Genomic DNA, 23,926 nt, shown 5'->3' on the forward strand with positions numbered 1-23,926 from the left:
GAATACAACCTCAGAATCCGGTGCCTGCACAGCGGCTCCGGACCCATCCAAGGTAGAGACATCCGCAGGTTCCACAGTTGAAGCATCTCTGGGCATACCGGACTCCGAATGGGTCTCAGTAGATGCCTGTGAATCTGAAGTAGTGGGTATCAGGGGCTGTGAAAGTGCCTCAATGAGTACCGGTGAACTGGCGACTAGCTTAGGAGAAGCATCGTCGGCAGATTTGGACCTAGGCAGCCTTATCTTTGCGTTTTTTCGGAATGTCGGTAGTCGGGTGGCTTACCAAAGACATATCTGGATAATTGAACAGAGTACCAAAATATTTAGAAGCGAAAATGTACAGAATATGAATAGTTTGTGGTTTAAATAAGGCACAAAACCGACATTGAGGTACGTCGTGGTCAGGGCCTAGGCAAGGAATACAGTACGAATTAAAATCTTTATGAGGTACTTGCTTTCCACAAGAAATACAATTATTGACTTTTACTGACATCGGTTTAGAGCAAGAAAAAGTTTCCCCAATGGGGTACTTAGCTTTAGTTGAAGACTTCGGTTCTGAAACTCGAAAACGATGAAATCAAGAACTAAAGATTGAAAGCTTACTGTAGTAAAAAAGAACTGGAAATGGCATTAGGTAACTTCCCTCTCTTTTTTTCTTCTCTCTGCCTACTGATTGAAGAGCCACCCCAAATCAGACTAGTGTCAATTAATAAATGGTTAACAGGGAATAATACCCTAGGAGTACAAGGAATCCCTTGTCTGGAGGGGCCATCATTCAGGCAAACACTGGTAAGTTTAGTGCTGTCACTGGTATCCTGGCAATGACGACTATTAAATGCTATTTCTTTTAGCTATGTGGGCTAATACCCGGAGCTAACTACGTCAGGAGTCCAGCTCTGCTCTGGAGAAATATGAAAAGCTCTTGAATTCAGACTGAATGGCTGTTGTCTGCCTGCAGATAATTTCCATGAATAAGGAATCATAATACAGTAGTGACTGTATAAACTGATGTACAATATACACATAGTGCTTAAGTAATACCCAAAAATGTAATAAAAGCTACATTTTGGAATAAAAGATTTTTATTTCCTTTAAGAACTTTAGCCTAACCAACTGTGCAGCTAACATTCTTTTAGAAACAATAATGAAGGAAGAATGGCCAAAGGGCTGAAAAGCTTTATGCTTCTTTCAGATGGTAAAGTCTAACAATTCATTCAATCTACACTCTTAAGAGTTGTAAATACAAAAGATGACCTCTTACCTTCTTTTCCCAGGAGGAAAGAGTAGAAACAGAGATGATTGACAGTAAGGTATAGCCAGCCTTGTCTAGGGACCCGCCCCTTCCAGTAACTACATGAGTAATAGTTCACCAGTTTTTCCACTTCTGGCATCCCAAATAGCTTGCGCATCTTTAATTCTGCCTCCTTAAACTTGTCCGAATTCTCGTCTTCATTTTTCTCCTTGTTCTTGTTTTCCTCTGCAATTATACCCTGCAAAAACAGAACCACATACCATCACACTATACTTAATAATACTTTCAGCTAAACTAATTTGTACATTAATAGACCATACCTGCAGTATACTACGTTAAAATAGCCATTACTATCCCACAAAAACTCCATTAGTGTAAAAAAAAAAAAAGCAATTGTTATTCATTCATTTTTCTGAAGGTCAAAGTGGAGTTGGAGCCTATGCATGCAATGAACCAAATAAGAAGTTATGTACTCACAATAACGTTCCATCTGAGTAGGTGGCTTCATTTGTCTGCAACCTGTGGGTCTTGGATCCGATATCGGATCCGAGCCGGCAACTTGTAGCATAGCTATGGATCCGAGCTCCTAGCTCCTCCCCTCACCCATAATTCCCTGCCAACCTCCTATGACCTCAGATCAAGTTTGCCCCTCTATGGATACCTGAAAAGGTGTTCCAACAATCATAATAGCTAGAACAATATAACAGGACCAAGTTCTGAAGACCAGGGGGAAGGAGGGGGGGATGGTTGCAGACAAATGAAGCCACCTACTCAGATGGAACGTTATGGTGAGTACATAACTTCTTAATCTAGAGTAGGGACTTCATTTGTCAGCAACCTGTGGGACAGAGTCCCCAGCTACCTGAATCTTGGGCGGCCATCATGGAAGGATGTTCTGGAGCACTGCGGAGCCAAAGGATGCTCTCCCTCTAGAAATTACGTCCAGTTTGTAGTGGTTAATAAAAGTATGAGATGAGGCCCAAGTAGCTGCCGAACAAATATCGTCCAATGGCACTCTAGATTTAAAAGCAGCAGAAGTAGAGATGGAGCAAGTGGAATGTGCACAGACTCCCTCAGGTGCGGGCCTCCCGGAAGCTTGGTAGGCCAAAAGAATACATTGAGAAATCCAACGTGACAAGGTGACCTTTGAAACGGCTTTACCCAAACTGAATTTAGCAAAGGAGACAAACAACTGATCAGATTGTCTGTGACCAGCTGTCTTATGAATATAGAAACGCAGCTGCCTGTGTACATCTAAGGAATGCAGCTTGTACTCTCCTTTATTTTGATACTTAGGGAAGAAAACCGGTAAGTCGATAGACTGATTGATATTTACTTCCGATACCACCTTGGGAAGAAAGGAGGGGTTGGTCCTGAGGTACACTCTGTCCGGATGGAAGACCAAGTAAGGAGGCTTTACGGAAAGGGCTTGGAATTCCGAAACTCTCTTGGCTGAAGTGATGGCTACCAGGAATGCTGTTTTCTAGGACAAATATTTGAGATCGACCATTGCAGCAGGTTCAAAGCCTCAGAACTATTACACTAAAATGTAAATTTAACGGTTTCAAATATGTGTTGCTTTTAAGAATACAAGAGTTCAATTTATTTTCAAATTTGTCTGGTAATGAAACAATCACAATTACTATCTACAGGAGTTTTTTGTTTAAAAAAAAATACAGGCTTCTCACCTGAAAATCATACAACACACTAAAGTTATGGTGTAGATGCATGTTTTTGTCATTTTTTGTGTCATTTATATGCAAAATTTTGAAGAAAGCTGCGAGGTCCAAATTCTACTCATTTGAGCAAATAGAAAACTACAAAAAAAAAAAAAAAAAAAAATACACAACAGTCACTGACCAAAGGAAAATGAGAATTACAAAACAGGAAAAGAGGCAGCACACATCCGTCTTCTAATGAGGAAAAATACTAACATTCTATATTTCCTACCTGGATTTTTCCTTTAACAAAGGTTGTGATGTCTTCCTCATTCTCGAAAATGGAGAGCGTTTGAAGTAAGTTGGTCTCCAACCACTCCCAGTGCTCTGTGATCTCCTTACGCGTGGAACCTGTGGAAGAAATTAAAAATATTACTAACTAAACCACTGTGTTTATTGCTTTCCGTTCCTTGAAAAATGGTTCATAGGATGTTACTAGGCTATTGGCCCTGACGCCCTTACAAGCCTATCCAAGAATATAGCCCATGTTCCAACAAGTCAGCACCCTATGCCACTGTCCAGCAGGGACACAGGTGGAATCCCAGGGGTGTATTTTCTGTTCCCCATTCAGTTATCCATGTTGAGCTTAAAAAGGTTTAATGAGGCACTCTGCTTTACGTGGAGAGGGAGTCTATTCCACAAAAGGAGGAGTATTCTGGGACACAAATCTGTCCCGCCAACAAGTCCTATTGATGTCACAGACCAGGTTGAGGTCGCGCATGCAGGTTACTTGAGTGGAGCTTGACTTGCAGATATGTAGCAGTCCTATAAGTGCGGGATCTGAGATCGCTTTGTATGCCAGACAGAGTCTGTAGGAGACCTAGTAGAGGGCAGGTAATTTAGTCTGCGTAGGGTAGATATTTGAGGCCCTGGATTCTCTGGGTGAGGAACCTCTGTGGTCTCTCCAGCTGCTGCATGTGCTTTGTGATGTACATGCCAAAAGGGGCATTGTACTCAATAATGGGTCTTATAAGGGAAGAATACAGGGATGTTATGACCACCTTGTCCCTGGATGAGACACCCTTACTAATGAGGTGGGCCATGTAGAAAGTTTTCCGTATAACGGAGGCAATATGGTGGTCAAAAGTCAGTTTGCTATCAACCTGGTTGTCCTAGTCCCTCATGACTGATTGCGTGCTTAGTACCTTATTATCAATATGATAATTTGTGGGGACATCAATCTCCTCAGAAGGTATGATGATGCATTTTTTGGCATTCAGTTTGAGGCCATGTTTCTGGCACCAGTCATTTGTTTGGGTAAGACCCTCTTGGAGGATGTCCACATCACTAGGGGAATTGATGACAGCACCCAGCCTTGCAGTAGCATGCAAACTTGGTCAGCCATAGCTCACTAGATTTGGCCTTCACCTCCAAGAAGTATATCCCAAACAACAGAGGCCCCGAGACCAATCCTTGTGGTACACCATTTATTACAGGTCTATTATTTGAGGTAGCTTCCCCTATTTTGACTAGGTGGGTTCTATCAATGAGCAAGTTTGCTACCCATCTGGTAACATATGGATTGATGCCTAGTTGAGAGACTTTATCTATTATACCTGAGTGGGGAATAGTATCGAAGGCTTTGGCCAGGTCAAGGTAGGCAGTGTGCACCGTCTTCCCCTCGTCTATGGCCTTGGTGACTCTCTCAAATTTGACCAAACTTAACAGGCATGACCTCCCCTTGACAAAAATCAGACTGTGTGGGATCAAGTGCCCAGAGGTTGCCAATGTCCTTGTTAATGAGGTCCATGATAATCCACTCCATAGCCTTGTAGATCAAGCTAGTTAGGCTGATGGGTCTATAATTTCCTGGATCACTGGACGCTCCACCTTTGTGCAAAGGGATGACAGTAGCTGTCCTCTACTCGGCTGGGATGAAGCTGGTACTCAGACTTTGGTTGAATAAGGTGCCTAATGGTACTGCAAGTTCCTGCCTCAGTTCATGTAGAATGCAGCCTGGGATGTTATTGGGTCCCATGGAGGCTGGCCACCCCTGGAAAAAAGATGAATACTATAAAAACTGTCTCTCTATTCTGTATATTTCATCTAGCAAACTAATGTGACACTACTGAAATTAAATCATAAAAACTAACCTACAAATAATCAATTTTCCAAACAATATATGACTGAAAGCCAAAATGAGCAGACTCCATGACCTAGTTAGATACGGCCCTGTAAGCCTTAATTGGAGGGTTGATTAGCAAACCAAGTGTCATAGAAGCTGGCAGAGAAAGATTGGAATGAGAGGTTAAGGCCTTTTCTCCAATTCTGGGGAGAAGAGAAGAGGTCCAAATAGCTGCAATACCAGTGTGTAGCATTTGAAATGGGACATATGCTTGCTTCTGTTAAGCCTACAATGGTAACTCCTTCAACATGCACACAGAAGTATCCACATGCTGGGAGAGGTACTGCAGGCCACTTGGAGTGGAGTTAGGGAACTTTAGTAAAAATCCCCTCCCTTAACCAGTTTGCAACAGAACAGGATTCCTTTCTATTGCTGAGGTGCCAGTGGGTAGTTCCACCATATTGGGACAATTAGAGTCTTTCATTAAATATGTACAGCCCCAGTCAGGTGGAGGATAAAGCCAGACCCTCTGAAGACCACTGTAATTAGAAGGACTCGTGACAAAGCCACAGACAGCACAAAGTTCAACTGAACTTTAAAACTCAATGTGGAAGAAATGAAAGATGGCCACCCCTGGAAATTACCAAACTGACAATACACTCCTAGAATTGGATCCAATGGTCAGGGATATGGAAACACATATAGACAGTAGCATAACCTTTGACCTCCATGTGTCCATTGTAGTGAGAAAAATCATTATATCACAAACTAGGTACCAAACGGTGTAACAGCAAACCAAGAAGTAAACACACCTGTGACGGTGAGGTAATGACACACAAGCCAGCAATAAATTGCAAAAGACTATTGAAATGCTGAGCGCTTTCGTTCCTGTAATTTCTGGAACTTCATCAGAACTAAAAACATCCAGAAATAATCACAATAAATACCCCATTCAAAATCACATGAAAAACTGAGCAACCAATAAAAGAAACATTTCAATTGAGAACAATTAAGGACAGTATAATGTTTCAATTTTTAAATAAAATGAATGGAGCAGGCATCATTTAATCCAGGATAGGACATTTAAATGTGGATTTTTGTATAATTGGAGTAATTTATAAAATATACAGGCATTTTTCATGTTATTCCAGAGGGGTGGTTTATTTGGCTCAGTACCAGGTGTGTGCTGCTTTTTATGTGGGAATAACCTCCAGGAAGCTTAGTGAACAAGTCTATGAACATTTACTGGACATTAGGAAAAAGAAGAATACAAATGCCATATTTAAGCAAATAGCTCATTTTAATAATCATTATTTTAGATTTTAGTTATAGAGCAAGTAAAACAGGATCCTCGGGGATGGATCACAAAGGAACATTTGGAAGTTTGTAAATATAAATGGCAGATTAGGTTGAATGCGATTAACCATCCTGGAATATGATGCCTGCACCATTGATTGTATTTTAAAATTGAAACATTATACTGTCCTTACTTGTTATTAATTGAAGCGTTTATTTATACTGGTTGCTCAGTTTTTCATGTGATTTTGAATGGGGTATTTACTGTGATTATTGCAGGATGGTTTTAGTTCTGGTGAAGTTCCAGAAATTACAGGAGCAAAAGCGCTCAATGTTTCTATAAAGTCTTCTGGAATTTATTGCTGGCTTTTGTGTCACTACCTTACCATCATAAGTGTGTTTACTTTTTAAAATCATTCTATGTTGCACAACGTACAAGTAAGGGAACGGTATCCAGGTCCAAGGAGGTCATTATTCCACTGTACTTGGCCAAGCACAGAGTACAACACACCCTTCAGCTTGTACCTGATCAGACACTTGAAAGAGCCTGAAAGACCACAGAAGCTCCTCACAAAAAAGAATACAGGGAGTAACAAGAAGTCCTATGCGGACTGTCTCAAAGCCCCATCCCTGTACTCAGTCTCCTAAAGACTGATGTATAAATATCTATTGCCTAGCCTACAAGACATACGCTGATCCTACACTGATGAATTTGTTGCGCATACACAAAACAAATAGCATCTGAAATACACATTCTAAGGACCTACACAGGGCATGTTAAGAGGGCCAGATATGTGTCTCAAAGATTATCCCTTCTTTGGAACAGGCTTCCCATCCATGTGAAACAAAGCTTGTACTTAACCCTATTCAAACTTAACTTGGACCAATAGATGTGAAATCATAAATTTACACCTGGTTTGGCAACTATGTCCCTAATAAACAGGGGCGGCCTGTAAATGCCTAGTGTGTACAGACTATACTGTAAACATTAAATCCCTTGGGGTATACTGACATGTCATCAATCATTTGGTAAGTTTGGCTAGACTTAAAATGGCTCTTGGGCCAATAGCCTAGTAACCAAGTATAAACCTATGAGGGCTAGAGTCTGGAAGGATCAAAACACCCTTTATGACTGCTTGGATGACAGACATCTACCAGTTGTTCTCACTTCTAACATCAAGCTGATGTAAGTGAAAGAGACCATTAGGCTAATTCCACTTGGCAAGAAGTGGTCTCTCCCAGGGTGATATAGGGTGCAAAGTGATGGAGGTATAAGACAGGAAGGAATTGGCATCTCAGGGGCAATGGCTAGATGGTCAACAGGCATTAACAGTAATAAGCATACATAAGAAAAGGAGAATCCCAAAATGTTGCCACAGAAACAAACGTTTTCTCCATGATAAAGGGGCTGTAACTTATCAGCTCTGAACTACATTCAGTGTAGTGCAGCTGCAAGGCTGGAGTACACTACTAGTGCTAACACATTAGTCATTAACCTTTAAGTTAGCATTTTGTTTCTCATCCTTATAAAATGAAATCCGGACCTGTTGAAAAATTGAAAAGGTAAAAAACAATGTCACATGCATTGTGGAGACAAGTGTGAAACTCAACATAAGTGCCTTTTTTCACTTTTGGTTTGATCTGATCGTCCAAGTTGTAAAAGCTCACCATATTGGTGACAGATGTCCCAAGACAGTGAAAACTCTCAGACACTGACAGTTACTCCATCTTTGAATTCTAAGGCAATGTCATTTAAGTGCAGTAAAAAAGTAAATTTAATACAGATATGTAAAACTGTTATGAATCCATGCAACAGTCATATTTCTTCTGTACCCAAGGCCATCTTACTCTGAGAAACTACACAATTCTATACTGCTGCAATAAAAATGGGCATTTCTGGTAAACTTTTACAAAAAAATAAATAAATAATAATAGCAGCATTGTGCAAAAACAATTGCTGCTTTTTCAATATCACTATTAAACTACTTTGACGCCATAAGTACAGTGTATGTTTCTAGGAAATCAAAACCAACTAATTTTAAGATTAACAGCTATTGTGCAGTAAGAAAGCACACGGGAAAAGCCAAAAGAAACATGCAGATGTGAACAAGCCTGTACGAGTGCAATGTGCATAAGCACATCCGGGCCAGACTGACAGAATTATGAGGAGAAATGTGCTACAACGATCTTGTTAATAACAATAAATATATTTAAAATTTAAACTTTACACGCTAGGCTTAAAATGGCCTACAAGGACAGTTAGCCTAATACTTAGCTATGAACTGAAGAACCTCTAAAAAGGGCAAGTCAGAACAACCCAAAATGTCATGCTAATGAATGACTGAAAACCATGAAAAACACAGCATGCAAAGATAAAGCCTAGTAGCAGTTCATTGTTTAGCTAGCAGGGTTTGTTTGATTTTTTTTGGGAGATGGATTCTACCTTGATTAAAATGCTACAATTATTCAAACTGGTTGACTTGTTTCTTTGAGCTTATCTGTACTGCGTGAAATGCAACTGCAGATTAGTATCTTTTTGAAGCATGCTACCTTCACAAAAAAATAAATGAAATAAATTAATTTCATTGTCACTGTAGCTGATCTTAAATTCAGTCCTAAAGCATATAACAAATAACAAAAAGTAATCTAAGCTAAATGTTTCGTTTGTACATAAATTCACTCATGCTGCTTTAACAAAATTAGAATGTACTGCTCATGGAGCAAAACAACAGACTTTTACAGATGAAATTCAACCTGTACACGTTTTTATCTTTAGCTGTATTCTGACCTCTTGTTGTGTACAATATGTCCTCATTCTGAGATTTAGTGTAGAATTATGCGGACAAAGCAACCAAAGACACGGTGCTTAATATTTCTCACACTACGCTGTCACCACTATTTTGCTCCTTCAGATTTTTTCCCCATCACTTGTCTATTGCCATTACTAAAATGTATACATGTTATACAGTATGCTTACAAATCCTGAAGGATTGTGGACCATGACACTGAATTTTCTGTATGACACTAATTGGCTTCTCTGATATGCAAATGCAAGGTATGCATCTGTAGACCCAAATGAGATTACATTTCATGCAAACTGTACTGCCTGGTGGAAAATGGGCAACTGCACCCACAACATATGCCAAGCAGTTCAGAAGTAGCATAAGCGTATTCCAGCATTGGCAAACAAAAAGGCTGCTTCAATCCAGGCAGTCTGACCTACTGCAAGTACCTACTATAAATAAAGAACTGTTTTCTGTGATTTAAGAACTACAAGCCTATCCTGTGCAACTGTGACACTGATTAGAAGTGTGACGAGGGAGATAATTTTTCTGAGCTACTATACAGAATCGAATTGCCTAGAAATGGTAAGGCCTTGCTGTGTCTAATTATGGTGGCTGCCAAAAAAAGCAATTACTATAAAATGGAAATCAAAATCTAAACCAACTATAGTAGAAATAGTGAATATAGGAACAGAAATAAAAACTGGAATTAAGAAATTTAGAAGCAAACTACATAGGAAAAAAATGGGAATTGTGGGAAGAAAACATACAGGGGAGGAATGAGGTTTAAAAGGTGCCAGGACTTACATGAGTTATGTAATGTTACAGCGAGAGAAATTGGGTCAATTATAAGTGATGTATACTGTTTGCAACTGGGAGTCTTGTCAGTATGGTTTGTAATGTAAAATTGCAAGGAGGATTGTGTCGGTGTGATTTGTTTTCACTTATATAAATGTGTGATTGCTTATGTCGTAAGTGATGGTTTAATAAAGATGTTTCTTGTTTAAAAAAAAGGAGGGCAGGATTTGAATAATTTATGTGATGTTGCTTAGGTTATGTGAAATATGGCAATATATGTGAAGTATAATGTTTATTAATATTAATTTAACACAGTCGGATTACTTTTGTATAAATGCAAAACTGTCTATGTCACGAGTGATAATTTAATAAAGGTGTGTTTAAAAAGAAGTAATGTAAAAATAAGTAGCTGATGCAAAAATCCATCAATAGTCATTGAGTCTGACAGTTCAGCACCCTGAAAGCCAACGTGGAAGAGACGTATGTCTTTTTCCAAGCCTGACTATTGCCCTGCTATCTTTATTAGAGGAAGCAGCATTAAAATGCAGCATGTAGGAGTTTGGAAAGCTTATCTGTAGAAATGCGAAAAAAAGGGTCGACAAAGGATTCTTGGACACACACTTTAAATCTTCACGCACTTTGTGAAATCTACAAAGCCTTTTAGGAGCTGGTGGCTGGGAATCAGGACCAGGGGAAGTGGAGGCAAAGGCATCCTGAAAGGCATCCAGGACAGGAAGGACTGGAGCAGGCAAAGGAGTACCTGCCTCTAGCAAGTTATAGTATCTTCTTTGCACATCAGAAATTTGTCTGGATTCCCACTCAAAATGCTTCCACATGTAAGAAATGGTTTCTCCAAAGAAAGCTTCCTCTATGGAAGAATTGGGGGATAGGGAGCACTCATCATCAGAGGCTACTTGGCCTGGTGATTGAAGCTAGGAAGAGAAGGCCACAGAATGTTCATCTGAATCAGGCACTGTATCATCATCCCTTTGAGGATGATTCCAGACATCTCGTGAGGGGTAGGGATGAGAAAGGATGGGAGCTTGAGTGCCATGATGGCCTTAAACAGGCCTTGTGGGAAATCCATCCACTCTTTTTCCTGGAACTTCTGAGGAGAGGAATCATTTTTGGTTTTCTGTTTTTTCTTTTTTGGTGTGACATCTGCTTTAACAAGATGTGGCGAATCCAATCCCTACCGTTCCTTGTTTAATGACCTAGGTATTTCTTCCCATACTAAAATTTGCAGAATACCTTCAGGTCCTTCTAAAATGATTAGATAGGGTTCCCCCTTCTCACAAGCATCAGTTGTTTCTGAAATTAATGAATCAGACACTATACCAGCCTCCAGTGGGGTCACTGTACTGAGAGCCTGAGAAGCACTCAAGCATCCTGCGAGTTCCAAAACCTCAGCAGGTACATTGGAGTCTGACAGGGAAGTCATAATGTCAGCCTTAGGCCTCTTGAATTTCTTTGGAACAGGTGGGACATGTGGGGTGGAAGGATCCATCATCTTAGCTTGAACAAGGCACTTAAAGGGCTGGGTCTCAAGTGTTAAGAGATGAAGTTAGGTAGGAAGGCCTGGCACATACTGCAATTTTTATTATCATACTCTGCAACTAGGCAGAAAAGGCACTGGGAGTGGAGATCCTTGCATGTAACTTGTCTACCACAATCACACGTTTCCCTCCTAGCTAACCATCTAACAGAACTGGAAACACCAAAGCTTTAAGAAAACACAAGGAAGGTTGCACTTATCTGAACCACTGACTGCAACCAATACCAATGACCACACATAGAACATACCAATGTGTGCAAGAAAGCACAGTTGTGTACACTTACCATAAATGTAGATGTTCGAGTGTATTCACTGTTTCAGTCATCACACTTGGGTTATCTGCCTGCAGGTAGCCCTTAGTCATCCTGAATACCAGAGACTTAGTATTTCTCTGTCGGGTGCTGCTACTCCAGGACTGACATCAGGTCTTCAGGGGTATAAAAACAGGCAGCCGATGCCATTATATCAGTTTTTCTTGCCACAAATGTCAGGAGCCCCCCAAATAGGGAGCTAAGTTATGGTGGGGAAAACACAAGCAGTAAAAAGTAAATACCCCTGAAAGGGGTGAGTAATAGCCATAGAGAGGAGAGAGGGAGAGAAACCAGGGGGCTGGAGGGAGGGAAACCAGGACTGCAACAGTGAATACACTCAAACATCTGCATTTATGGTAAGTGTACACAAATGTACCATGTTCTTTGTGTTTCATTGTTGCAGTCATCACACTTGGGTGGATTCCCAAAGCTGAAGAGGGGCGGAGGCAGTCAAGAAGAGTTAGTGCTGGCTAGTATGCCTTGCAGGACTGCTGTTGCAAAACCTGCCATGGATTTGGAAAAGATAGGCAGGTGGTAATGCTTGGTGAAGGTGTGTACAGAACTCCAGGTAGCAGCTTCCAGGATGTCCCTGGTAGGGACTCCCCTGAGAAATGATGTAGAGGTAGAAGTTGCCCTAGTGAAATGTGTTCTGACCCCCTGAGGGGTTGGTTTCCCATGGTGTTTGTAGCAGAAATGGATGCAGTGTGCTATCCATTTGGAAACTGTTTGTTCTGAAATGGCCTTGCCCTCTGCCCCTGTTGCAAAGCTGACTAGTAACTGGTCAGATTTTCTGAAGGGCTTAGTCCTATCAAGGTAGAATCTGAGCCATCTGTGCACATCCAAGGAGTGCAGGATCCTTTTCCCTTTATTCTGAGGATTAGGGAAGAAAGTTGGCAAATGGATGGATTGGTTTAGAGCCACGCTGGACACCACTTTAGGCATAAAGGAAGGGTTAGTCCTGAGGGAAACCCTGTCAGCATGGAAAATAATAAGAAGTTATGTACCTACCATACCTTTCCATGTTAGTTGTCTTCATCTCGCCTTCTTTCTTGCTGTTTGGGATCGGAGCCGACTCGGCCATCTTCAATAGCTCGAGAGCGGTTTACTGGCTTGAGGCTACCACTTATCCCATGATGCCTAGCGATAGCTACCCAGATCTCATTTGAAATGGCTAATCCAGACATAATAAGAGAGAAACCAGTTATCAAAAAACTGGTTGTTCCACACATTCTAATATCTAGAATAGGTTAGGAAGACCTGTCCAGAAGAATAGCAATAAAAGAATACTCAGCCAGTGAAAAAAAAGGGGACTCCTCTCAATCCACTAGGACGGGGGACGGAGGGAGGGACGCAAGAAAGAAGGCGAGATGAAGACAACTAACATGGAACGTTATGGTAGGTACATAACTTCTTAATTTTTAAGTTGACTATCTCGCCTTCATTCTTGCTGTTTGGGACAGCGTCCCTAGCACCTAACACCCTGGGTGGCTCAGTGGAACAGACTCTTCAGAACAGTGGAACCAAAGTCAGCTCTGCTCCGGGAGACCATATCCACCTTGTAATGAGAAATAAAGGTATGAGGGTTTGCCCATGTGGCAGCTGCACAGATGGAATCCATGGGCAACCTAGACTGAAAGGCCACGGAGGTGGCCAACACCATGGGGGGAATGACCTTTCGGTTTAATTGGTAACTCTTTGTTCCTTAACTGATAAATAAAAGTAATAGTGTGGGACAACCACCTGGATAAGGTCACCTTGGAAACTGGGAGACCTTGTTTGTTTAAGGCATAAGAAAGGAATAATTGGTCTGACTTTCTTATTTCTTTAGTTCAGTGCAGGTAAAAACGCAATTGTCTATGAACATCCAACTGGTGAAGTTTGTACTCTGCCTTGTTGCTATGATTTGGGAAGAACTCAGGGAGATCTATAGATTGGTTTAAATTATTTTCTGAGCAGACTTTAGGAAGAAATGAAGGATTAGTCCTCAGAGCAACTCTGTACTTGTGAAACACCAGGTAGGGAGGACGAGCACATAATGCATGAAGTTCTGAGACACGCCTAGCTGAAGTGGTAGCTACCAGAAAGAGTGTCTTCCAAGATAGAAACTTGATGGAGCAGGAAGCTGCTGGTTCAAAAGGGGGCAGAATTAAAGAAGTTAGGACTAAATTAAGGTCCCAAGCGGGAGGGGGATCTCTCACTGGAGGTCTAAGAAGAGATGTTCCCCTCAAAAAAGCTTTACAGAGCTTATGAGACAATGTTAGAATTTGACAAACCAATATGAAAATTAGAAATGGCCGCTAATTGTACCGTAATCGTAGCGGAAGCAGCCCCGAGAGAAACAGTTGTGCCAGGAATTCCAGAATTGCGTGGACTGGGGCTGAGAAGATATCCACATTCCTAGACTCCGCCCAACAAGAAAAACGTTTCCATTTGCTAGCATAAGTTTTTCTCGTTGTAGACTTATAAGAGGAGACAATAATCTCACGGACTGCTGGGGAAATGCTGGGAAGCCTGGCTAAGGTTGGAAGTGGAGCAACCAGGCTGTGAGCTGGAGAGTTTGGAGGGAATGATGCAACCCGCCTGATTGATGAATCAGGAGATCGAGAAGATAATGGCGCAGGAATGGGAACCATATCTGTCGAGGCCAGTAGGGGGCAATGAGGATCATTTTGCAACCCAATGATTTTGCTTTCTGTATGAGTTTCGGTATCAGGGGAAACGGAGGAAAAGCATAAAGAAGTCCCTGAGGCCAATCGTGGACTACAGCGTCTCTGGGTATGTGACCTGGAAGCAGAAGGAGGGAGAAGTAGTTGCTACATTTGCTGTTGAAGGGGGTGGCACAAAAAGATTGCAGCAAGGCTGTCCCCATTTGCGGAAAATAAGATCCGCAACTTCCTGATTCAGAGACCACTCGTGAGGCATGAGGATAGCTCTGCTGAGCCTGTCCGCTATGACGTTGGATCTCCCAGGGATGTGCGGCACAATCAGAAAATGTTGGGAGGAAAAGTACAGTTTTGTACCTACCATAAATGTAGATGTCCGAACTGGATAGCATCTGCAGTCATAACAAATGGGTTGTCCTGTCGTCAGGCAGCCCTTCGGTCGGCCGGATTCCAAAGTCTGGGTCCAGCTTCGGCTGATGTCGCACTTCACCCGACGTCATCTCTGCTGGTCTTCGGGTATAAAGGCATCAGCCGACGCCATTTTCCTCAGTGTTTCTTGCCCCAGATGCCAATTGCCCTCTTGGAAAGCTAAATTTTGGATAAAAGCCAATGTTTCCAAAATAGTAGAAGGCAAACACAAAAAATAAACATGTATGTACATATATACAAACAAATACACCATAAGAGACCCCCCCCCCCAGCTAGCTATTAGGAGGGTAAATACCCTAGGAGTACCGCAGAGGGGAAGGAGGGAGGGTAATCCTGACTGCAGATGCTATCCAGTTCGGACATCTACATTTATGGTAGGTACAAAACTGTACTATGTCCTTCATGGATGCATCTGCAGTCATAACAAATGGGTAGAATACCATAGCCAAACTAGGGGAGGAGGAATAATGATTATGGTGTAGTCAGGATCCCTTGCAGTACAGCAGTGGCGAACCCTGCTCGGGATCTAGAATATAGAGGTAAATTATAATGCTTGGCAAATGTATGCACGGAGGTCCAAGTAGCCGCCTCAATAATGTCCTTGGTTGCCACTCCTCTTAAGAAAGCTGTGGTAGTGGCTGTAGCCCTTGTGGAATGAGGTCTTATGTTCTGTGGAATTGGTTTTCCATGGTAGGAGTAACAGAATCTTATGCAATTTCCTATCCATTTGGAGATTGTCTGTTTGATAATTGCTTTTCCTTCCCTTCCTGTTGCATAGGCTACAAAGAGCTGGTCAGTTTTTCTGTTACCTTTGGTTCTGTCCAGGTAGTAGCATAACTGTCTGTGTACATCCAAGGTATGCATTATTCTTTCACCTGTGTTTTGTGGATTGGGAAAGAAGGTAGGTAGGTGGATTGCCTGGTTTAAAGACACTCTGGATACCACCTTAGGCATAAATGTAGGATTAGTTCTCATGGACACCCTATCTTGGTGGAAGATTAGGAAGGGTTGCACTGCCATTAAGGCCTGTAGTTCCGAAACCCTCCTTGCTGAAGTAATAGCCAGTAGGAAAGCAGTTTTCCATGACAGGTGTTGTAGATCTGCTGTTGCTGCTGGTTCAAACGGAGGGAGTGTCAACTTTTCTAGTACAAAGTTCAAGTCCCATGCTGGTAATGGTGGTTTCCTAGGAGGTTTTACATTCTTGATCCCTCTGAGAAACTGCCTGAGTAGAGGATGTGAAAAGACAGGAGGATCAAAGCTGTATTCTGCTGAAATAGCTGATGCATGTATCTTGATGGAGGAATAGGACAGGCCTGTATGTAGAAGCTCTGCCAAGTACTCCAGGATGTTAGCAATATCTATGTTCGACACATCTTTTCCTCTTTCAGTACTCCAAATGACGAACCTTTTCCATTTTCCTGCATAGTTCCTTCTTGTAGAAGGTCTGCGGGCTTCAAGGATAATGTCTTTAACCCTTTGTGAAAGGTCTGGGTTAGTTACTGCTATGTGATGTTCCAGGCAGTCAGTTGCAAGGTTTTTAGGTTTGGATGTATGATGTTGTAGTTGTTCTGAGTTGGCATCAGGGGTATTGACCACAATTTCTCCCGAGACATGCTCCTCAGCAATGGGTACCAGTGTTGTCTTGGCCAGTTCGGAGCTATCAGAATTATCCTTGGACGTTCCTCTTTGATTTTCAGTAGTACCTTGTGCATCAAGGGAAGAGGTGGGAATGCATATGCTGTCAGGCCTTTCCAGCTGAAGGAAAGAGAGTCCACCTTCCATGCAAGTGGGTGGAATGTCCTTGTGCAGAATATTTTGAGCTGGTGATTTTGTGGGGAAGCGAATAGATCTATTTGTGGCATTCCCCATTTCTTTGTGATGGCCTTGAAGATGTCCGGGTGTAGCATCCATTCGTGAGCATCCGAGGTGGTTCTGCTTAAAATGTCTGCTAGGGTGTTCTCTTTTCCCGGTACAAATATTGCCTGTAACTGGATGTTGTAGCTGAGAGCCAGATTCCAAAGGTCCAAAGTCATTCTGCATAGGGGGTAGGAATGAGTGCCTCCCTGTTTGTTGATGTACCACATGACTGTGGTGTTGTCTGTCCTTATCATCAAATGGCCTTCTTTGAGGAATGGTCTGAATTTTAGGATTGCCAGTTTTACTGCCAGCATTTCTTTTTGGTTTATGTGCAGGTGCAGCTGGTCCTGTGTCCACAGTCCTTGTACGCATTTGTCCAGCATGTGTGCCCCCCATCCTAGGTCTGAGGCATCCGTTGTGATGGTTTGGTTTGCTCGAAAGTTGTGGAAGGGTAAGCCTGGGTTTGACTGGCATGCCCGAGCCCACCATAGGAGCTCTTGTTTTAAGCATGGGATTAGTGGTATTTCTGTTTCTAAGCTGTGCCTGTGTTGAGACCATAAATTCTTTAGGTACCACTGTAACTTTCTCATATGTAGTCTGGCATGTGGGACCAAGATTATGCATGATGCCATGAAGCCCAAGGCCTGCAGAACTTTTCTTGCTGTTAGTTTGTTCTGCTTTGTTAATGCCAAGAAGTAAAGAGGAAGTTCTTTTTGTTTTTCTGCAGTGAGGAATGCCATCTGTTTTACTGTGTCCAATTCCGCGCCCAAGAAAGTTCTTGTCTGGGATGGTACCAGTCTTGACTTTTGAAAATTGACTGTGCATCCCAGGGCTTGTAGCAAGTAAATGACCCTTTGTAAATCTGTTGTCAGCTTGCTTTTGTTGTCCGCTTGTAACAGGCAGTCGTCCAGGTATGGATAAATTTGGATTCCCTGTACTCTGCAGTGAGCGATTACTGATGCCAGGCATTTTGTGAATACTCTGGCAGTGGATAAGCCAAAGGGCAATGCTGAGAATTGATAATGCTCTGATCCTGCAAGAAATCTGAGGTATCTTCTGCAATTTGGTCGAATGGGGACGTGCAGGTATGCCTCCTTGAGATCTAGAGTTACCAGCCAACACTCCTTGCCCAGCATGGGAAGAAGTTGCTGTAGGGTCAGCATTTTGAATTTTGGGACAATGATGTATGTGTTTAAGATGGACAGGTCGAGAATAGGTCTCCAGTTTTTGTCTTTTCTTGGTACTAGGAAGAGTCTGGAGTAGAATCCTTTGCCCTGTTCTGTTATTGGTACCCTTTCCACAGCTCTCATCTTTATTAATTTTGCTGTCTGGTGCAGGGCTTCTATTTTTTGATTTGGGGCAGGTTTGGCATTCCTCTTTTACTGGTAAAGTGTGGAAGTGGAACCGGTAGCCTTGGTCTATGGTTTGCAAAATCCACTTGTCTTTTGTAATATAGTGCCAATTTTGAGAATAAGGCTAACTTTCCGCCTAATGGTGCTGCTAATTGCTCCCTGGTAGGCGGAGTCAGAGCCAAGTCACTGTGATTGTCCTGTTGCAGTGGCAGTGGTTGCGTCTGTGCCTCGGTTATTGCCTTGCCACTGTCGTCCTCTGTAGGCACCTCCTCTGGATTGATTTCTGCCCCTAGAGCGTCTGTTCCTGCCCCTTTGGGATCTCGTGGAGTCAGGAAAGGACCAATTCTTGGCAGGCCAGTTCCTGCTAAACCTTGGGGGCTGAACCTGTAGGAAATCTTTAACTGTTTGTACAGATTTTGCCTTCTCTTCCATTTTCTTCATTACCTGCTGGGCAGGTTCCCCAAACAGACTGGCCTTATCCATAGGAGCATCCAATAGCTTAGCTTTAACATGATCCGGCAAGACCTGTTCTTTCAACCATGCATGCCTTCTTATCACTGTGCCAGTCATGGCTGATCTAAATGAAGCCTCCAGTGCATCATAGCCACATTTTAAAGAATGGTTACTAACCTGTTGGATGTTATTCACCATTTCTAATACATATTTCTTATCTAAAGATTCATCAGAGGACAGCTTTTTAATTAACTGATCAAGCATAAACTCTTGGTATTGGATCATGTGAAACTGACAGTTTAAAGCTCTAGCAGAGAGAGTAGCAGAGGTGTAGACTTTTTTCCCCCATCTCTCTAAGGACCTGGATTCCATTTCAGAAGGAATAGGGTTTTTTGCTGTGGTCGAGGCTACTGCCTTAGGCCCCTGGGATATAGTTTCGGGGTCAGCAAGTGGGGCCTTGTATAGGTGGTGATGAGTGTCTGGCACCCTGTAAAATCTATCTGGTTTGGCAGGGGCTGGAGGTAAAGAATCAGGAGCAGTGCAGACATCATTAAATGCATCGTCCACAACAGAAAGGACAGGAGGTATAGCTAGAGGCCTATGTTGTGGTAAGTGCAGAAAGGTCCTAAGCCTTTTTCTTGAATCTGAGAAATCTTGTCCCTGCCATTGGAATTGTTCTCTCATGGCATGTAAGGTTTCCCCAAAAGAGAATTCCTCTGGTGGAGAGGCAGCTGGAATGGATTCTTCAGCATCTGAATCTTCATAATTGGAAAAAGGAGCCTCTGGCTGGTCTGTAATGTCTGAGTCATCCGCAGAATCATCAGAGGACACAGGCTCGGGGGGGCTCTGCTCTAGGTCTCTTTTCTGGGGGCTGAGAGGCCCTGTCTGGGTGAGATTGGGATCCCCTAATTAAGGATATTAAATCTTCTGCCAGAGTAAGCATTTGAGAACTAGAAGTGGGCCTGAGTGAGGGTGGTTTAACAGGCACTGATTTAGCTGATTTGGCTGCTTTAGCCCTGGCAAAGGCCTTAATAGACATGGCTGCAGGAGGCCTAGCAGCACCACGTGCTGGGGTAGAGATATCCAAGGGGATAGTGTCTGATAGATCAGTGGGAACCACAGTTGTAGGCAAAATTTCTGAGGCTGATTCAGATAAAGAAGCAGGAGCCTCAGTAGTAGTCATGGATTCGGCTGAAGATTGACCAGTTTTCTCGGTTTCGGCCGAAACCGAGACACTCATGACTTGCTTAACCGTGGTTTCGCCAAAACCGCGGACCGCGAGTGTCGGTCTTTTCTTTGCGCTTTTAACAATTTGGGTAGTCGGAGGATCCGACGGCATAATGTACGCAAAATCTGAGCCGAAAAACTGTTCAGCAAACTCCGACCGACGCCTAAGCGTTCGTCGGTTGAAGGAAGCACAGGCCGAACAGGCTGCTACGTCGTGGTCTGGGCCTAAGCAAGGCAAACAGTAAGAGTGGAAATCTTTATGAGGTATTTGTTTCCCACAAGTTAAACAGTTATTGACTTTTTCTGACATCGGCTGAGGCAAGAAAGAGTCCCCAACGGGTACTTAGCTTTTAGAAGTCTTGAAGTAGTATTCGGTAGTAGTAATCTCTGGATCTGACCGACCGGCACTTGCGAACAGCTTCTGCTTCGGCGCCACGGCAAGAAAGACTGAGGAAAATGGCGTCGGCTGATGCCTTTATACCCGAAGACCAGCAGAGATGACGTCGGGTGAAGTGCGACATCAGCCGAAGCCGGACCCAGACTTTGGAATCCGGCCGACCGAAGGGCTGCCTGACGACAGGACAACCCATTTGTTATGACTGCAGATGCATCCATGAAGGACATTTGCCCACTGCCAAAGTCTGAGCGCTTCTCGTCACAGGGGGTGGTTCTGCCCTGCTTGTTGATGTACCACACCACTGACATGTTGCCTGTTTGAAATGCAATGGTCCCGAAGGGAAGAGAGTCTTGAAGAGCTTGCAACACTAGGAGCACGGCTCTCATTTCTAGGACATTTATGTGCAGATGGTACTCGTGAGATTGCCAAGTGCATTGGACTGTCCTGCCCAGATAATGCCCCCCCCCACACCTTATCAGGGAGGCATCTGTCGTCATTGTGGCTACTGGAGGGGGTTGAATGAAAGGTATGCCCTGAGTAACTAATGGGGAGACCATCCACCAAGAAAGGTGTCTTTTGCATGCCTCCGTGATCAGGATCATGTGAGACATGGGTAGCTCTTGGAAAGACCACTGTGTGAAAAGAAGCCACTGAAGAATTCTCATGTGGAAGCGCACTAGTGGGATTAGAAGAATGGCAGCTGCCATGGAGCACAGAGTTTGAAGGGCATACCTGACTTGGATCCTTTTGTTCTGCATTAGAATTTGCACTCGTTGACAAATTGTGGACACTCTTTCTAGTGGCAACCTTGCGAACATATTCCTTGTGTTTAAGTCTGCTCCTATGTAAGTGATAGACTGACAGGGCAACAAGGCAGATTTTTTGAAATTTATTGTAATACCTAGCTGGGTGCAGGATGTGATTGTATAATCCCGCACTTGTAGGAGTTGATGTCTGGTAGTAGCAGTGAGGAGCCAGTCGTCTAGATATGGAAACGCCTGGAATCCTTGACGTCTCGGGTGAGCCGTGACCACTGCCATACATTTGGTGAACACCCTGGGGGCTGTGGTGAGACCAAAGGGCAGAGCTCTGAACTGGTAATGACTGGCCCCCACCCGAAAGCGAAGAAATCTCCTGGAGCGTCTGTCCATCTTGATATGGTAGTACGCGTCCTGAAGATCTATCGAGCACATCCAATTGTCCTGACACAGAAAGGGTAGAATGGACTGTAGCGTGACCATCCGAAACTTTGTTCTTTGTACAGACTTGTTTAGTCTGCTGAGATCCAGAATTGGTCTCCAGTCCCTTGTTTTTTTTGGTACCAAAAACAACCTTGAGTAAATTCCGGATCCATGCTGGTCTGCAGGGACTTCCTGGATGGCTCTTTTTTCTAGCAGTTTTGAAACTTCTATTACTGCTTGCTCCTTCAGATTGGGTGGAACATCTGGAAGGATTTTCTTTGACTGTAAGGGGGGTTGATGGAAGGGAATTTTGTAACCTCCGGATATAATGGACCGTACCCATCTGTCTTTTGTTAAATTTTGCCAGGCTTTTGGGTAGGTTCATAGGTTCATAGGTTTATACTAGGCTATCTGCCCTAAGGCATTTATAAGCCTAGCCCAAATTTTTGTGGCTTACGCCACCCCTTATATGAAAAAATACTGTGCCCATTAGTTTGTTGTGCCTCTGTCCAGCAGTGACACAGAGATGATTCCCGGGGTAAACCTACGATCTCCCATCCACAGGTCTAGATTTCTCTTGAACAGAGTCAGCGAGGTGCTCTGCCTCACGGACTGGGATTTTATTCCACAGCATAGGGAGTCTCTGAGTGATAAATCTATCCCTCCAGCACGTCCTATTTATATCCGTGCTAAGGTTTAAGTCGCTTGCTCTAGTGGTTTTGGTGGATTTGGATTTTTTGAGGTGGAGCATGTCCATTAATTCCGGGTTGGACATGGCCTTGTATGTCAGGCACATGTCACCTCTGAGCAGACGGTATGCGACTGAATAGAGCTGGAGTTTCTTCAATCTGGCAGCATATGACAGATTTTGGAGTCCCTTTATCCTTTTGGTGAGGAACTTCTGGGGTCTCTCCAATTGCTGCAGATGTCGGGTGAGATACATCCCGAATGGGGCATTGTACTCGATCATTGGTCTGATAAGTGAAGAGTACAGGGGAACAATGACCTCACTAGATCTGGATGTGAATCCCTTCATGATCAGGTGGGCAATGTAGAAGGTCTTTCTAACCACTTTAGCAATGTGAGTGTCAAAAGAAAGGCCACTGTAAACCTGGGTCCCCAGGTCCCTGATAACCTCTTCTGTGCTTAGTGGATTGCCACCTATATGGTAGCTTGGGGTTACCTTGTTTTTCCCGAAGGGTATGACTATACATTTTTGGCGTTTAACTTCAGGCCATGGCTCTGGCACCAGCTATCTGTTTCCGTGAGTCCCTTCTGAAGGATATCCGTGTCCGATGCACTTTCCACTACGGCCCAGTTTGCAGTCGTCTGCAAACTTTGTCAGCCAAAGTCCTCCCATGTTGGCCTGTACTTCTGAGAAGTAGATGCCAAACAATAGGGGCCAAGGACCGAGCCCTGTGGGACACCACTTGTGACCGGCTTGGAGTCTGACACAGCGCCAGCAACTCTAACCCTGTGGGTTCTGTCCTTAAGCCAGTTTGCAACCCATCTTGTGACATATGGGTTTACATTTAAGCTGGTAAGTTTTTCTACAATACCAGAGTGGGGTATTGTGTCGAAAGCCTTTGCAAGGTCAAGGTAGGCTGTATGGACTGCCTTTCTTCATCAATGGCCTTGGTGACTGTTTCGAAGAAGTCGACCAAGTTCAAAAGGCATGATCTTCCCTTGACAAAGCCAAACTGGGTCGGGTCCAATGTCTGCAAGTCCCCTATATCTTTGTTTATGAGCTCCATTATGATCCTCTCCATAGCTTTGCAGACTAGACTTGTTAAGCTTATGGGGCGGTAATTACCAGGGTCCGTGAGGTGCGCTTTTGTGGAGTGGGACCACAGTTGCCGTCGCCACTCCTTGGGCACGTATCCTGTGGTAAGGCTGAGATTAAACAGCTGCCTTATGTGCGGGTTTAATTCCTCATTTAGCTCATGTAGCACACAGCCGGGGACACCATCCGTCCCATTGATGCTGTGTTTTTAGCTTTAGAGAGAGCAGCTTTCACCTGCATTTGAGATGTCCGGGAGGCTACACTCGGCTGGGATAGTTATCTCTCCTTTAGGGGAGAGGGGTGAAGTTTGCACTGAACCTGTCTGCCAGTATGTTGGCAATGTCTGTGGGTTCAGTGATTTTTGTATCATTTTGGACTAATTCTGAGCATATCTGGGAGTTTCCACCCAGGTTCCTAACATAGCTGAAAAAGGCCTTATGATTGTCCTTTGAATCCATGGCAATTTTTCTCTCAAAATTGGCCTTAGTTGATTTTATGAGTGCTCGTATTTTTACTAATAATGATCAGGGTGACTTCCTTTTATGGATTTTGTTCTATCATGTAATAGCTTTCTCCTCTTATTGTAAAGTTTGTTAATGGCTGGGGTCCACCAGACTGGACGTTTGCCCTTTGTGGAAAGAGTCTTGGTTTTATTTGGGATTGCCTGATCCATGCAGTCCTGGAGGTGTTCATAGAAGGCATTTGTAAGGGCTTCCGCAGCTTGGGTTGTGGTTTCCACTGGCTCAGGGGCCTTGAAGGATACCACACCAGTCTTGAGTAGTGTGAAGTTTGCTTTAGAGAAGTTC

At 43.3% G+C, this 23,926-nt stretch overlaps 1 protein-coding gene across 2 annotated transcripts in view; it reads right to left on the reverse strand.

Annotated features, from left to right (window-relative positions):
* Positions 1-23,926, reverse strand: part of TBC1D9B (TBC1 domain family member 9B) — a 2,477,681-nt gene that overhangs the window by 2,266,774 nt on the left and 186,981 nt on the right. For both annotated transcript variants that reach the window (XM_044069590.1, XM_044069591.1), the window contains exons 3-4: positions 3,203-3,321; positions 1,262-1,490 (exon numbers count right to left, since the gene is read on the reverse strand). In XM_044069590.1, the coding sequence (XP_043925525.1) occupies positions 1,262-1,490; positions 3,203-3,321 (348 nt within the window). The remainder of the gene's footprint in view (positions 1-1,261; positions 1,491-3,202; positions 3,322-23,926) is intronic.

The sequence above is a fragment of the Protopterus annectens genome, chromosome 4.part0, assembly GCF_019279795.1.
Source record: "Protopterus annectens isolate FY-2018-M chromosome 4.part0, PAN1.0, whole genome shotgun sequence".
Classification (NCBI taxonomy): domain Eukaryota; kingdom Metazoa; phylum Chordata; order Ceratodontiformes; family Protopteridae; genus Protopterus; species Protopterus annectens.